Source organism: Lutra lutra, chromosome 12 (assembly GCF_902655055.1).
Source record: "Lutra lutra chromosome 12, mLutLut1.2, whole genome shotgun sequence".
Lineage (NCBI taxonomy): Eukaryota > Metazoa > Chordata > Mammalia > Carnivora > Mustelidae > Lutra > Lutra lutra.
In genome coordinates, this window is record NC_062289.1 from 45996827 (window position 1) to 46010917 (window position 14091).

General features: G+C 33.4%; 1 protein-coding gene across 6 annotated transcripts in view; it reads left to right on the forward strand.

Annotated features, from left to right (window-relative positions):
• Positions 1–13314, forward strand: part of SS18 (SS18 subunit of BAF chromatin remodeling complex) — a 92537-nt gene extending 79223 nt beyond the window's left edge. For 5 of the 6 annotated variants that reach the window (XM_047697216.1, XM_047697215.1, XM_047697219.1 and 2 more), the window contains one exon: positions 11525–13314. In XM_047697216.1, the coding sequence (XP_047553172.1) occupies positions 11525–11551 (27 nt within the window). In that variant the 3' untranslated portion in view covers positions 11552–13314. Of the gene's footprint in view, positions 1–6114; positions 6185–11524 lie in introns of all 6 variants that reach the window. The other variant, XR_007121881.1, reaches the window with a different exon arrangement.
• Positions 13315–14091: the final 777 nt, after the last annotated feature.

Consider the following 14091-nt stretch of genomic DNA (forward strand, 5'->3'; position numbering starts at 1 on the left):
TAAATGAAACTACAGAAAGCAAAACCGTGGATAAGGAGGGGACTGTTGTATTTCTCCACCCTTCTGTATTTAGACAACTTTATTGAAGTGTTACTGATGTGCCAGAAAATGCACATATTAAAAGTGTACTATTTGATATTTTTTGATGGGTCAGTCTTTTCAGTTCTACCTATTTATAACAAGGGTGTATAATGATAGGTCATTATGCTTTTCATTTTTACGTCCCAAAGGACTGGTGATAGTGACTTATCATGTACTTATTTTTCATCTGTATATCTTTTCTGAAATGTCTGGTCAAATCTTTTGCTTATTTTAAAATTCAGTTCCTTATTTTCTTGCTGTTGAGTATTGAGAGGTCTTTCTATATTGTAACATACAGGTCCTTTATCAGGTATATAATGTGCAAATATTTTTATCCAGTATATGGCTTCTCTTTTCATTCTTTCAGCATTTTCTTTTGAAGAGAGGAACTTTAAAATTTTTATGAAGTCCTATTTATCAACTTTTTCTTTTGTAGATCATGCTTTTGATATTATATGTAGGAAATCTTTACCTAATCCAGAGTCAGAAAGATTTTCTCCTCATTCTTTATTTTAGAAGCATTATATTTTTAACTTTACATTTAAATCTGTAATCATTTTGAGTTAATTTTTGTAGGAAGCATAAATTGGAGTTTGTATTTTTGTTTTCAAATGGATAGCTGATTTTCTGAACACCATTTGTTGAAAAGACTGTCCTTTCTCTACTGAATTGCCTTTGAACCTTTGCTGAAAATCATAAATATGTCTATTTCTGGATTGATCTATTTATTAGTCTTTATGTCAATACCTCTTTATTACTATAGTTTTATAGTAAGTTGTGAAATTAGGTGTTGTTAGTTTTCCAACTTTGTTCTTTTTCAGAGTTGTTTAGGCATTTTTTTTTTAAGATTTTTTTTTGTTGTTGCTATTTGACAGAGAACACAAGTAGGCAGAGAGGCAGGCAGAGAGAGAGAGAGAGGAGGAAGCAGGTTCCCTGCTGAGCAGAGAGCCCGATGCGGGGCTCGATCCCAGGACCCTGGGATCAATGACCTGAGCCAAAGGCAGAGCTTTAACCCACTGGGCCACCCAGGTGCCCCACTACTGTAAATTTTTTAAATTTTAATTTATAATTGTTAATTCCTATATATAAAAGTATTTTTTTTAAAAGATTTTATTTATTTGAGAGAGAGAATGAGCATGAGAGGGGGAAGTTCAGAGGGAGAAGCAGACCTCCTGCTGAGCAGGGAGCCTGATCTGGAACTCGATCCCAGGACCCTGGGATCATGACCGGAGCCTAAGGCAGACACTTAACTCACTGAGCCACCTAGGCATCCTTCTTGAAGGATCCTTCTTCAGTTTTCTTGAAGGATTTGTGTAAAGTTGTTATTATTCCTTCTAAAATGTTTGGTATCATTTATCAGTGAAGCTGTTTGAGCCTGGATTTTCTTTGCAGGAAGGATTTTAATTTCAAATTTATTTTCTTTATTAGACATAGGCGTATTCAGGTTATCTATTTCTTCTTGAGGAGATATTTGTATTTTTTTTAAAGATTTTATTTATTTATTTGAACGAGAGATACAGAGAGAGCACAAAAGGCAGAGTGTCAGGGAGAGGGAGAAGCAGGCTCCCTAATGAGCAGGGAGGCTGATGTGGGGCTCAGTCCTAGGACCCTGGGATCATGACCTGAGCTGAAGGCAGCTGCTTAACCGACTGAGCCACTAGGTGCCCCTGTATTTTTTTTTTTTTTTAAGATTTTATTTATTCATTTATTTGAGTGAGAGAGAGAATGAGAAAGAGCATGAGAGGGAGAAGGTCAGAGGGAGAAGCAGACTCCCTGCTGAGCAGGGACTCCAATGCGGTACTTGATTCAGGGACTCTGGGATCATGACCTGAGCTGAAGGCAGTTGCTTAACCAACTGAGCCACCCAGGTGCCTGAGATATTTGTATTTATTAAGGGATTTGTCCATTTCATTTGTTGTGTTGAATGATTCCCTTTTTATCCTTTTTAGTATCTCTAGTATCAGTAGTGATCTCTCTTTTGTTTCTGATATTGGTAATGTGTATCCACTCTCTCTTTTTTTTCCCCCCAAGTAATTTGGCTGCCTGTTTTATGTACTTCATTGGTCTTCTCAGAGAGCCAGCTTCTTTTTTTTTTTTTTATAGATTCCCCCCTCCCCCCTGCCCCACCTCTGTTTGTTTTTCTTTTTCCTTGATTTCTGCCCTCTTCATTATTATTTCTTTTCTCCTGCTTGCTTTGGGTTTCACTTGCTCTTCTTTTCCGATTTCCTAAGGGTAATAGCTGAATTCCCATTGATAAAAGAACTGCCCTCCTTCCTAATTTAGGTGTTCATTGCTGTAAGTTCCCCTCTATGTACTTCTTTAACTGTATAGCGCACAAATTTTTTTATGTTGTATTTTTATTCACAGTCAGTTGAAATTATTTTCTGATTTTGCTTTTGATTTCTTCTTTGATCCAAGTGTTACTTAGAAGTATATGATTTAGTTTTTAAATATTAGGAGATTTTCCAGATATTTTGGTCTCACTGATTTCTCATTTAATTCCATCATCATAATTCTATCAACATAACTTCTACATTTATTGAGACTTATTACTTTATGGCCCACAATATGGTCTGTGAGGATGTTCTATAAATGTTAGATCAAGTTGGTTGATAGTGTTCAAGTCTCCTATATCTTAGCTGATTTTCTTTCTGCTCTATTAGTTATTTAAAAAAACACATTAGATCTCTGGCTATAATTGTGTGTTTGTCTATTTTTCCTTGCAGTTCTGTCCATTTTTGCTTCATGAATCTTAGTGCTACCTTTTTAAGGTTTTTACAGTTTTAGGAATTTTATGTCTTAATTTATTCCTTTACTATTATGAAATAACTTCCTTTATCCATGATAATATTCTTTGCTCTGCGATCCTTTTGGTGTTAATATAGCCACACCAACTTTCTTTGAATTATTGATAGAATTACATATCTTTTTTTACCCTTTTATTACTAGTTTTTTTAAGATTTTAGTTTTAAGTAATCTGCATCCAATGTGGTGCTTGTATGTACAACCCCAAAATCAAGAGTTGCATGTTCTACCAACTGAGCCAGACAGGTACCCCTTATCCCTTTATTTTTAACATATTGGTGTTTTTATGTTTAAATTGTATTTCATGAAGGCAGCATTTGTCAAGTCTTGCTTTTTTAATCCAGTCTGACAATCTGCCTTTTAATGGAGGGGCTTTGAACATTATGTTTTTTTATGTGATTGTGGATTTGACTGAATCTATCATCTTGATTTTTTTTTCCTTTTTTGTACTTTATTTTCTTTTTCTTCTTGTTCTGTCTTATTTTGAACTTTAATCCTTCTTAAAAAACAACTACATTTACTGATATAATTCACATGCTATTCAATTAACTCAGCCATTTTAGAGTATACCATTCATTGGGATTTTTTTTTTTTTTTAGTTTGTTCATTTTTCTCTAAACTTCCAGCCCTAGGAAACAGGTAGTTTACTTTCAGTCTGTATAGATTTTCTTACTCTGGATATTTGAGATACATGGAGTCATGCCATAGGTGGTATTTTGTGATTGGCTTCTTTCACTCAGTGTGATGTTTTCAAGGTTCATCCATTTTGTAGCATATTTTAGGTAATAATATACCACCTATGTGTAGTATAAAGCCTTTCAATAGTTTTCTTTCATTTCTTTCTTCTCAACCTTTGTGCTATTATTGTAAATTTTATTTCTACATGTTATAAACTATTGCATATGGAATTTGTTTTGTTTTAAAAAAGCAGTTATCCTTTAATGATATTTAAATAATAAGAAAAAACCTTATATATTTACTATTTCTGGTACTCTTGATTCCTATGGTAGATTCATAGTTCCATCTGATATCATTTTCCTTTGTGTGAAGGAAAGGAAATTGTTTCTAATATTTATTATAACACAGGCCTTCAGTTCATGTATGTTTGAGAAAGTGTTTATTTCTCTTCCATTATTAAAAAATATTTATTCTTGGTATAGAATTCTCTTTTTGTTTATTTGTTTTGTTTTTTGTTTTGTTTTGTATTTTTACTTTCAACACTTTAAAAAATGTGGCCCCACCATCTTCTTGCTTGTATTATTTCCAAGGAGACATCTGCTCTTACTCTTCTCTTTCTTTTCTGGTAGTTGGTATTTCTTTTTTTGGCTTTTTTTTGAGATTTTTCCCTTTGTGAAATTGTTTGGCTGTTTTTTCTGCATAGGGTTCGCATATCTTTTTGGATTTGTAGCTTTATGGTTTTCATCAAATTTGGAAAAATTCTGACCAAGTATTTTTCCTTCTCTTACCCCTATATCCCTTTCTTTCCTCTCCAATTATATGATTAGTTGACTCTAATTACATGTATATTTGACTCCTTAAAATTGCACCATAGTTCACTGATACTTTGTTTTCTATTTTCCTTTTTTTTTTGTTTTGTTTTATTTTGAGTAGTTTCTTCTGCTGTGTCTTAAAGTTCACTAATGTTTTCTTGTTCATTGTTTTATCTGCTTTTGATCCATACCCAGGTATTTTTCATTTCTAGAATTTCAGTTTGAGTTTTTTCCCTAGAATTTCAATTTGGGTCCTTTTTATGTCTTCCATGTCTCTGCCTAAATTTTTGAATATGTGAAATGCAGGTATAACTATTTTAATATCCTTTTCTGATAATTCTTAACATCTGGATTAGTTTTGATTGATTTTTTTTTCTTTTCATTATGGGCCATTTTTCTCATTCTTTGTATGCATGATGTTTGATTATATGCCAGAAATTATGAATGCCACTTTTGCTTTGTTGGGTGGTGGGTACATATGTATTCTTAGAAATATTCTTGAGCTTTGTTTTGGGATGCAGTTAAATAATGTAGACACATCTTGATCTTATGGGGATTGCTTTTAAGGTTTTTAGGCAGGACCAAAGCAGTGTTTAGTCCTCTGCTAAGTATTCCTGCTAAGTAACTTTTCAAGTACTCAACCCAATGCCCTTGAATTGTGAGATTTTTCACTCTGACTGGTAGGAATATGCACTATTTCTGTTTCTTTAAGAGTGCCAAGTATTGCTGCTTCTAATTCTTTTGGTTGTTTCTGCTTGCATTTGCATATCAGTACTACACTGAGTACTCAAGAGAGTTCCTTTGCAGAGCTGTACAGTTCTCTTTCTATGCATTTCTCTCCTTTCTAGTACTCTGTCCTATGAACTCTAGCTCCTGTTTTCTCTCCAGACTCTAAGCTTTTTGTCTTTAACTCAGATGTAGGCTTAGTTCCACTCCACACACTGCAGTGTAGAGACTTCTTAGTACAGTAAAATGTATAACCAGAGGGCTCACTTCATTTGTTTCCAGTTTCTTAAATTGCTTTTCTTCATTACCTTGTGTCCTGAATGCGATCATTTCATATGTTTTGAGTGGTTTTTGGGCAAATCCATCTTCACTGGAAGCATGTTTTAATTTTTAAAAAATAGGCTTTATTGTTTTGAGCAGTTTTAGGTTCACAACAAGATAGAACACAAAGTACAGAGTTTTCATATAAATCCTATCCATAAATATTTACAGCCTCTCCTGCTATCAACATCCCAGAGTGGTCCGTTCGTCATAATCAGTGAACTCAGACTGAAGAGATCATTATCACCCCAAGTCCATAGTGTCCATTAGGGTTCACTCTTGGTGTTGTACATTTTGACAAATGTATAATGACATGTATTGACCATTATAGTATCATATAGAATTGTTTCATTGCCCTAAAAATCCTCTGTGCTTCCCTGTTTATCTCTCTCCTCCCTAACCCCTGGCAAACAATGATCTTTTTACTGTCTTCATATTTTTGCCTTTTCTGAAATGTCATATACTTGGAATCATGTAGTACGTAGCCTTTTCATTTCACTGGCATTTCACTTAGTAATATGCATTTAAGTCCTTCCCATGGCTTGATAGCATATTTCTTTTTAGTGCTGAGTAATACTCCATTGTCTGGATGTACTGAAGTCTGTTTATCCATTTGTTTATTGAAAGATATCTTGGTTACTTCCAAATTTTGGCAATTATGAATAAAACTGCTATAAACTTCCATGTGCAGGTTTTTGTGTGGGCATAAATTTTCAACTCATTTGGATAAAAACCAAGGAGCACGCTTGCTGGATTATATGGTAAGAGTCTGTTTAGTTTTGTGAGAAACTAACAAACCGTCTTCCATAGTGGCTGTTGCATTTTGCATTCTCAGCAGCAATCTCATTCTACATCCTTGCCAGCATTTGGTGTGGTTAGTGTTCAGAATCTTGGCGATTCTAATAGGTGTGTAGTGGTATCTCATTGTTTTAATTTGCATTTCCCTAATAACATGATGTGGACATCTTTTCATACACTTATTTGCCATCTTTATATCTTTAGTGAGATGTCAGTTCAGATCTTGGCCCATTTTTTAATTGGGTTGTTTGTTTTCTTATTGTTGGATTTTTAGAGTTTTTTGTATATTTTGTATAACAGTCCTTATCAGATGTGTCTTTTGTAAATATTGTATTGTCTTCATGGCTTGTTTTCTCATTCCTTTGACATTGTCTTCTGCAGAGTACAAAATTTTACTTTTAATGAAGTCCATCTTATCAATTATTTCTTTGATGGATTATGCCTTTGGTGTTGTATCTAAAAAGTCATTACCAAATTCAAATCACCTAGGTTTTCTTCTGTGTTATCTTCTAGGAGTTTTATTCTTGTGTATTTTCCATTTAGGTCTGTGGTCCACTTTGAGTTAATTCTTGTGAAGGGTTTAGGATCTCTGTCTTGTTTCACTTTTTTGCCTATGGATATCCAGTTGTTCTAGCACCATTTGTTGAAAAGACTCTTTGCTCCATTGCATTACCTTTGCTTCTTTGTCAAAGATCAGCTTATTACAGTTATGTGGCTTTCTAGGCGCTCTTTAATGTTCCATTGATCTATTTTTTTGTTCTTTCGCCAGTACCACGCTGTCTTGATTGCTGTACCTTTATAGTAAGTCTTGAAGTCAGAACTATCAGCCCTCTGGCTTTGTTGTTCTTCAATATTGTGTGGCTATTCTGGGTCTTCTACCTCTCGCTGTAAACGTTAGAATCAATTTGTCAGTGACCACAAATAACTTGCTGAGATTTTGATTGGGATTGTGTTGAATCTTTAAATCACATAAGGAAGAATTGACATTTTAACAATATTGATTTTCCTATCCATGAACATGTAACATTTCTCCATTTATTTTTAAAAATTTTTTTTATCAGTTTTTTAGTTTATCTCATGTATATTTTATGCATATTTTGTTAGATTTGTACCTAATTTATACCTAGATTTATACCTAATTTTCATTTTTGTGTTAGTATAAATAGTAGTGTTTTTAATTTCAAATTCCACTTGTTCATTGCTGGCATACAGGTAAGTGATTGACTTTTGAATGTTAACTTGTATCCTGTAACTTTGCTTATTAGTTTCAAAGATTTTTTTGTTGTTGTTGAATCTTTGGGGTTTTCTACCTATATGATCCTATCATCTGCATGTTTCTTTTTCTTACTGCATAAGCTAGGAATTCTAGTACAGTGTTTGTAAAGGGGTGGTGAGAAGGGGACATCCTTGCCTGTTACTCATTTTAGTGGGAACGTTTCATTAGTTATGTTAGATGCTTAAATATTTCAGTGTAGCATTTGTCTCCATGTAATAGATTATGTATTATTTATTGTCATACTCTCTTACCCTAGAATGTCAGTCCTTTAAAGACATCACCACTTCTGTTTTCTTACCACTGTTGAGTTTCCATCACCCAGTAGAACATAGCAATTAGCAGTAAATATTGATAAAAAAATAAAGTATAAATAAGTGAATAAAGTGAATAAATAAGTGAATAAATAAAGGCCTTTACTTTCTAAAATTTGAATGGTGCTCATAAGAATACTGAAAGAAATCCCTAAGAAGTATTGTGACAGAATAATTTTAAGACTTTTGTATGATTAGATAAATGAAAGAAAGAAATTGAAAGTTGATTGATATTGCTCAGGTTTCTAGGCTAGGGATGACTCTTTATTCAGTACACTGTCCTTCGACAATCTCGTTTACTCACATGGTCCCAGTTTATGGTGCTGTTGACTCCCAGATCTCTATATGAAGTCTGACTCTCGCTTCTCAAAATTAGATACCTACTGGACATCTCCACTTAGATGTATCGGTTCAGCATAACCAAAACAAATTCACAATTTTTCTACCCAAACTTCCTCCTCCTTTCTGTTTTCTCTATCAAAGAGAAGTATTATCATCAAGTAGAATGCCAAATGCCGCTTTTGATTTCTAGGTTTTCTCCCTCCATTTAAAACACGACAGAATCTGTTAACCCTTCTTCCTAACATGTTCTTAAATCTATCCAGTTCTCTGTAACCATGGTCCTATCTTTATTGAGACCATCAACATCTTCTAGGTTCATCACAGCAGGATCCTTCCATGCTGTCTTCTTGCTTCCTTTCTCATTCATTCTTTACACCCTAGTCAGAGGAATTTTATAATTAAAAAAAAAAAATTGAAGCAACAGACACAGAGAAGCTGAGGTTTTAGAGAGTTGGAGTGATTTGCCCAAGATGATAGAGCCAAGAAGTAGAGTTGGCTGGCAAATTCTGAGTGACTAGAGCCTGTAGTGACTGACTAGAACATACTTTCTCAAGCTGCCTCCAGTAATATCAATGAGTACTTGAATATTATAGAGCATTTCAGGTTTTCTTCTTTTTGAGGTGGAGATTATAATTACTCTTATTTGTTAGATGAGAAAATCGAGAAAGGAAGGATAGGTAACTTTCTTAAGGATAAGAAACTGTTAAGTGGTGGAGTTAATGCTAGAAGTTGGATTCTGGCTCCCAAACCCGTACTTTTAATTCTGGAATTTGCTAATGGTTGCAGATATACAGTACACTTTTTTGGGCTTGTGATTTGATTGGGTCCCAGTACTGTGATCACGTCTGGATCAACTTTTTTTTTTTTTTTTTTTTTTTTAATTCTCATCTCAGTCTCGTCTTGTATAAAATGGAGATGGTATTTACTATATAGGTTGTAGATGGACACAAAACATTTATTAGTGTCTGACACATGGTAAGGTCTTAGTTATTGAGATACAGAGATTGCTATATTGCTATGTATTGAGATTGCTATTATTATTAGCCAGACTTCTTTCTGTTACATCAGGCTCTGTGTTACCAAGTAATAGCGTCTGCTTCTCATTATTGTATATTCCTTTTTATTGTCCACTTCCTTAAGTGTTCTATACCTGTTTTTCCAACATGCCTTTACTTCAGCTATTCCTTTATTTGAAGTGCCTCATTTTCTTTTCTCTGCTATTCAGAGTTTTACTGTTTTATTAAGGTTTCCACCTTCTCTCAAATATTTTTCTAATTATTTTAGCTGTGTTAATCTTTTCATTTCTGAACTCTTATAGAACTACTGTAATTGTACTTTATTTATTTCTAAGTTTTACCTTCCCTGTTTTTCAAGTTTATTATAGTGATGAGCATACATTTGCTCCATAAATGGTTATAATTCCTTGAATATAGTATTTGGCAGACATTATCTAAGAAGTCTTATGTGTGGGTGCTGGGCACTCTCCAGTACTTGGGGCCTCAGGATGGATAAGCCCTAGTCCCTACCTTCACTACCCTCAAGTAATTCATAATATAGTAGATAAATTATAGCTTATATTTATATAGCACACCAGTTCGTAACTTCTCTTCTGTTTTCACATCATTCATAATATGTGCAAGTCACTTTCATTAATATCTCATTACACACATTTACTAGGGGAGCATTTCCCTCCAGCATTAAGGCTTACTTATTTATAATATTTTAAAATTTTTAAAAGCCCTTCTTCATGTCCTCTCTTATTTAAGTGTCCCAACAAACAGATGAGGTAGGAATTAATGTAGCTGTGAATGGAAAGAAAATTTAGATCTAGAGATGGAGACATCAGAGTCCTACCTTTTAAGTGTGAAAAAAACAAGTCTCAAGGATCTTTTTTAGACTCAGATGGAAAGATAACAGTTGAGTTGGGACTTAGATTACTTAAATACTGAAGCTGAGTTTAGCAATTGAGTAAGAAGTTCCTGATGCTAAGCATTGACTTATATTTCTTATTTTAAACTTTTATAGCAGTCTGTACACAAATACAAAAAAGAGGAGTATTATGGATCCTCGTGTATCTATCAACCAACTTCAACAATTATCAACAGTTTGCTAATGCTGTTTTATATACCCCCAAGCTACTTTTTTTCTTTTAAGAGTATTTTTAAGCAAATTCTAGATTTGATACTCTACCCATAAATATTTCAAGATGAGCACTGACTTTAAATTTTGTTGATATACCTATGGAAAGTACATTAATATTTTTTAAATGCCTTAATTCTCTTTATAATGTATTATTCCATTAGCTATATAGTGGTGTTTAATAGATTTTCAAAAATATATATTTATTTGGATGGAAATGTAAAGTTTTAGGGTGTTATTTCTTAAGGTTTAGAAGTAGTTCAATTCTAGAATACTTTCTTGATATAAAATGATTAATATGACTCGGAGGGGGAAATTTTAGCCAAAAGAAACAGTTAGCTGATTATGTGCTTCCTGTGAGTACTGTTTTTGGAAAATAGGTGCTTTTAGGAACATCTTTTTAAAACACATTTAAGAAATCTCTCTTAAATATGTATTTTCTAGTAGGCTTCTCTTCTGCCATTCTTTTTCTTTTTCAGAGGAAGAGCTATTTCTTCCTTTCTCCGAAATCTAACCCTAACAGCTGTATACTGGACATTATTTACCTCCCTTGTAGAATTCTGCTACTTCATTTATCACCTCTTTTTATCTGTACTCTCTTTGTCTTTTCCATCCTGCCGGCCTACAGGCCTTCAAGTCTATCTTATTAAAAGCAACAAAAACAAAACAAACTTCTCTTGATTTTATGTACCAGCTGCCTGTCTGAATGCCTTTGCTGACACTTTGTTGGCCTCAGGGAACAGCCCAGCTCCTTTAGTATGGATGGAAGGTTCTTTTCCCTTTATCTTCCAGGCATCTTTCCATCCTTGCTACTGATTTCAAATACTATTGATGTTAATTTGTAATAGCAATTATAATAAGCTAAACAGTCACAAAGTTGTTACACTAGCTCTTAATTAATACACAGTACATACCACAGCAGGATTTAGAACCGGAACTCACTCATTCTTGCTCAGTTAATTCAATAAAATTTACCAAACACTTAAATTCCTACTTTGTGAAAGGTACTATTCTAGTTTCAAAGATTCTGAAATCCATTTGCAATTGAATGTAATATGAGAAGCAGTTACAGAATTACTATGTACTTAAATATATAACAGTTTTGTTTGTGGTCAGTGAAGTCACTTTTGTGGTATGACAGTGTTAAGATTTAAGATAATTTTCTGTGCCTAGCTATTATGGTCAAACTATGCTCAAATCATTATCTAATTATATTTTTAAATTTTATCTTTTAGGGACAGTATGGAAATTACCAGCAGTGAAAAAGTACTTACATTCCAATAGCCAGTATCTATTAGCAGCCATATTGTCACCTCAGCACTGTGGACACCTCTGTGTGAAGAGATTCTTCCATTCCATCTAGTTTTTGGAAAAACCTTGTGGATAAGTGGCTGTTTCCTCAGTAAGCAGCCTTTGTGGCTTAGTTGTAAAGGCTTTAGTAGCTAAAAAATACTCTTGATTTCACATTTCTACTCTAGATGGCAACATTGGACAGAAAATACAATGACATAACCAATTTGCAATGATTTGGGAACTGTGTTTCAAATGGACTGTTATAGACTGAAAGGTGTGAACAGCTTTGTATGTTTATGAAGGTTAAGGGAATTTAATACTTTTCCACAGATTCTTTTGTAAGGGGAAGAGGGAAATGTACACTTTTTACAGCAGCAATATTTTGTATATTATGTTTATTTCATGTGGTGAATATGCAAGGCGGTACACTACGCATTGGACAGAATCCGAAATCCTCTGTTAAAATGTGGATTGGAGCATGGTGGATGCTTGATTGTGTTGGGTCTCAAAATGGTGTACTATAAAAGATAAAGGTGAGGGAGAAGACAAAGCACACCATATGTCCACTATTATGTTCTTTAGAGAAAATTCAGATCCCTTTTATCTGTTAGATAAACAAGGGCACTGTGATAGTTTTGAGTAAAAAGACATTTTTTTAAAAGCTTTCCAGTTTTGTGGATTAAAACCTTTTTATAAAGATCATTTATAATACAGTTTTAAAATGTGAGGCAATAAGAATTATTTCATGTGGGATCTGAAGAATCTTGGTAGCAGTTTCATGTAAATGAAGTGGTAATTCTCTCCTAAAATAGCAATAACTGAAAATGGAAGTGTTAATTTTACTTTGAGTAATCAGGGAACTTAGTAAGTAATATCAAAGCATTTTAAAAATAATATCAGAGAGGAGTCAACATTGATCTAGTAATTTTATTTTTTAACATTAGAAGGACAATTGGTTTATATAATAGAATAGTTCAGTAGACTTTACAAACCTTTATTTCAACTTCCTTCCCTGGAAATAATACCATTTATAAAAGGACACTCTTAAATTTTTCCCTTCTTATTTTGGTTAATGTAACACAAAGAGATGTTTAGGAAAATGCTTATTGATGAGGTTTATTCTGATGAGGTTTAGTCTATATTAAAAGCATAGAGGTTGCATTCTAGATCACTTTGTTTATTAGCGTGGCATATTTAATCATATTTGAGACTGTCCTATGCCTGATTATTTTAGCTAAATTCAGGGATATTGCATTGGGCAGGAAATCATGCATTGAAAAGTTTATAACCACAATTATTTAAGCATAATCTGAAAACATCTAGCCCAAAGGTAAGTTGCTATTTTCATCACAGTTGCCTATGCCCAGGGAATAAGATGTATTCTTTATAATTGAATTGATTTTTCCCACTTCTAACTGGAAACAAAACAGAAGGGGTGCCATAAATTTGAATACGCAAAATGTACTGTTCTCAACATACTGTAATCAAAAGGAGGAATTTTAATGTGTTTCTGTGTGTGTATGAGAGAGTGTGTGTTTTAAGGTCTGAATAGAGTTTTTTTGAACTTGGTCAGTAGAAAATGGACATCAAGTTTGAACAGATAAAGCATGGACAGCCTTATTGTGATTGAAAATGCTTATAGGTTCTGTGCCAATTTTCCACCACTGTGTACTTTGTTGCTATTTAAAACTGTATCAACTCTAACGGAAGAATAAATTATTTGTGATTTTAATTTTCTCATTTGTTTCTTTAAATTAGATCTCTTTGACTCTCTTGTTTTGTCTGGAGACTTAGCTGTGGGTTTTTTATATAAGTTAGTCTGGTATAAGCAGACTATATTTGTATTCTAGGACTTTATCAAAATTCTCTTGCCATGCCCAAGTTAATTAGAATTAACTGTTCAGTAATCAGCATGTTGTGTGGGCTGTTTGTTATAGAATTCTTTCTCTGAAAATGAAGTCCATGAGGCTATAATCAAGATGACTGAATTAGATAAATGAGTTGAGGAGACAAAATTGTACTGAACCCAACCTGGTGTAGATATGTTATCTCATTTGAAATAAGCTCAACTGACATTAAGAAATAATTTGTCTTGCCAACCCATCTTCTGTTGTCTTATTCTCCTTTTAATGGAAACTAAAATTGCAATTTTAATAAGCAGAATTTCCTCCAGGACTTTCTTCCTAGAGACTAGTGCATTTGCAAGGTTTAATTGTTTTATAACATTCCTATTTCGTAAAAGTTTTTAATTGGTGGTGACAAAAATTACCTTACTCCTTTGATACCTAGTAAGAAGACTAACTATACCAGGAGCTTTCTACCAAATTTGACATCCCGGTATAGACTGTATTCCCCAAAACTGAAGTTATTATTTTATCAAAATGTATTATAATGAAGAAATATCATGCCATCCTATAAAATTCTGGAAACAAAAGGTTACTAAAAAAAGAGTCTGGTAATTATTGATCAACATTTTAAAATACTTAACTGTACTAGTTTAGTTGTTTAG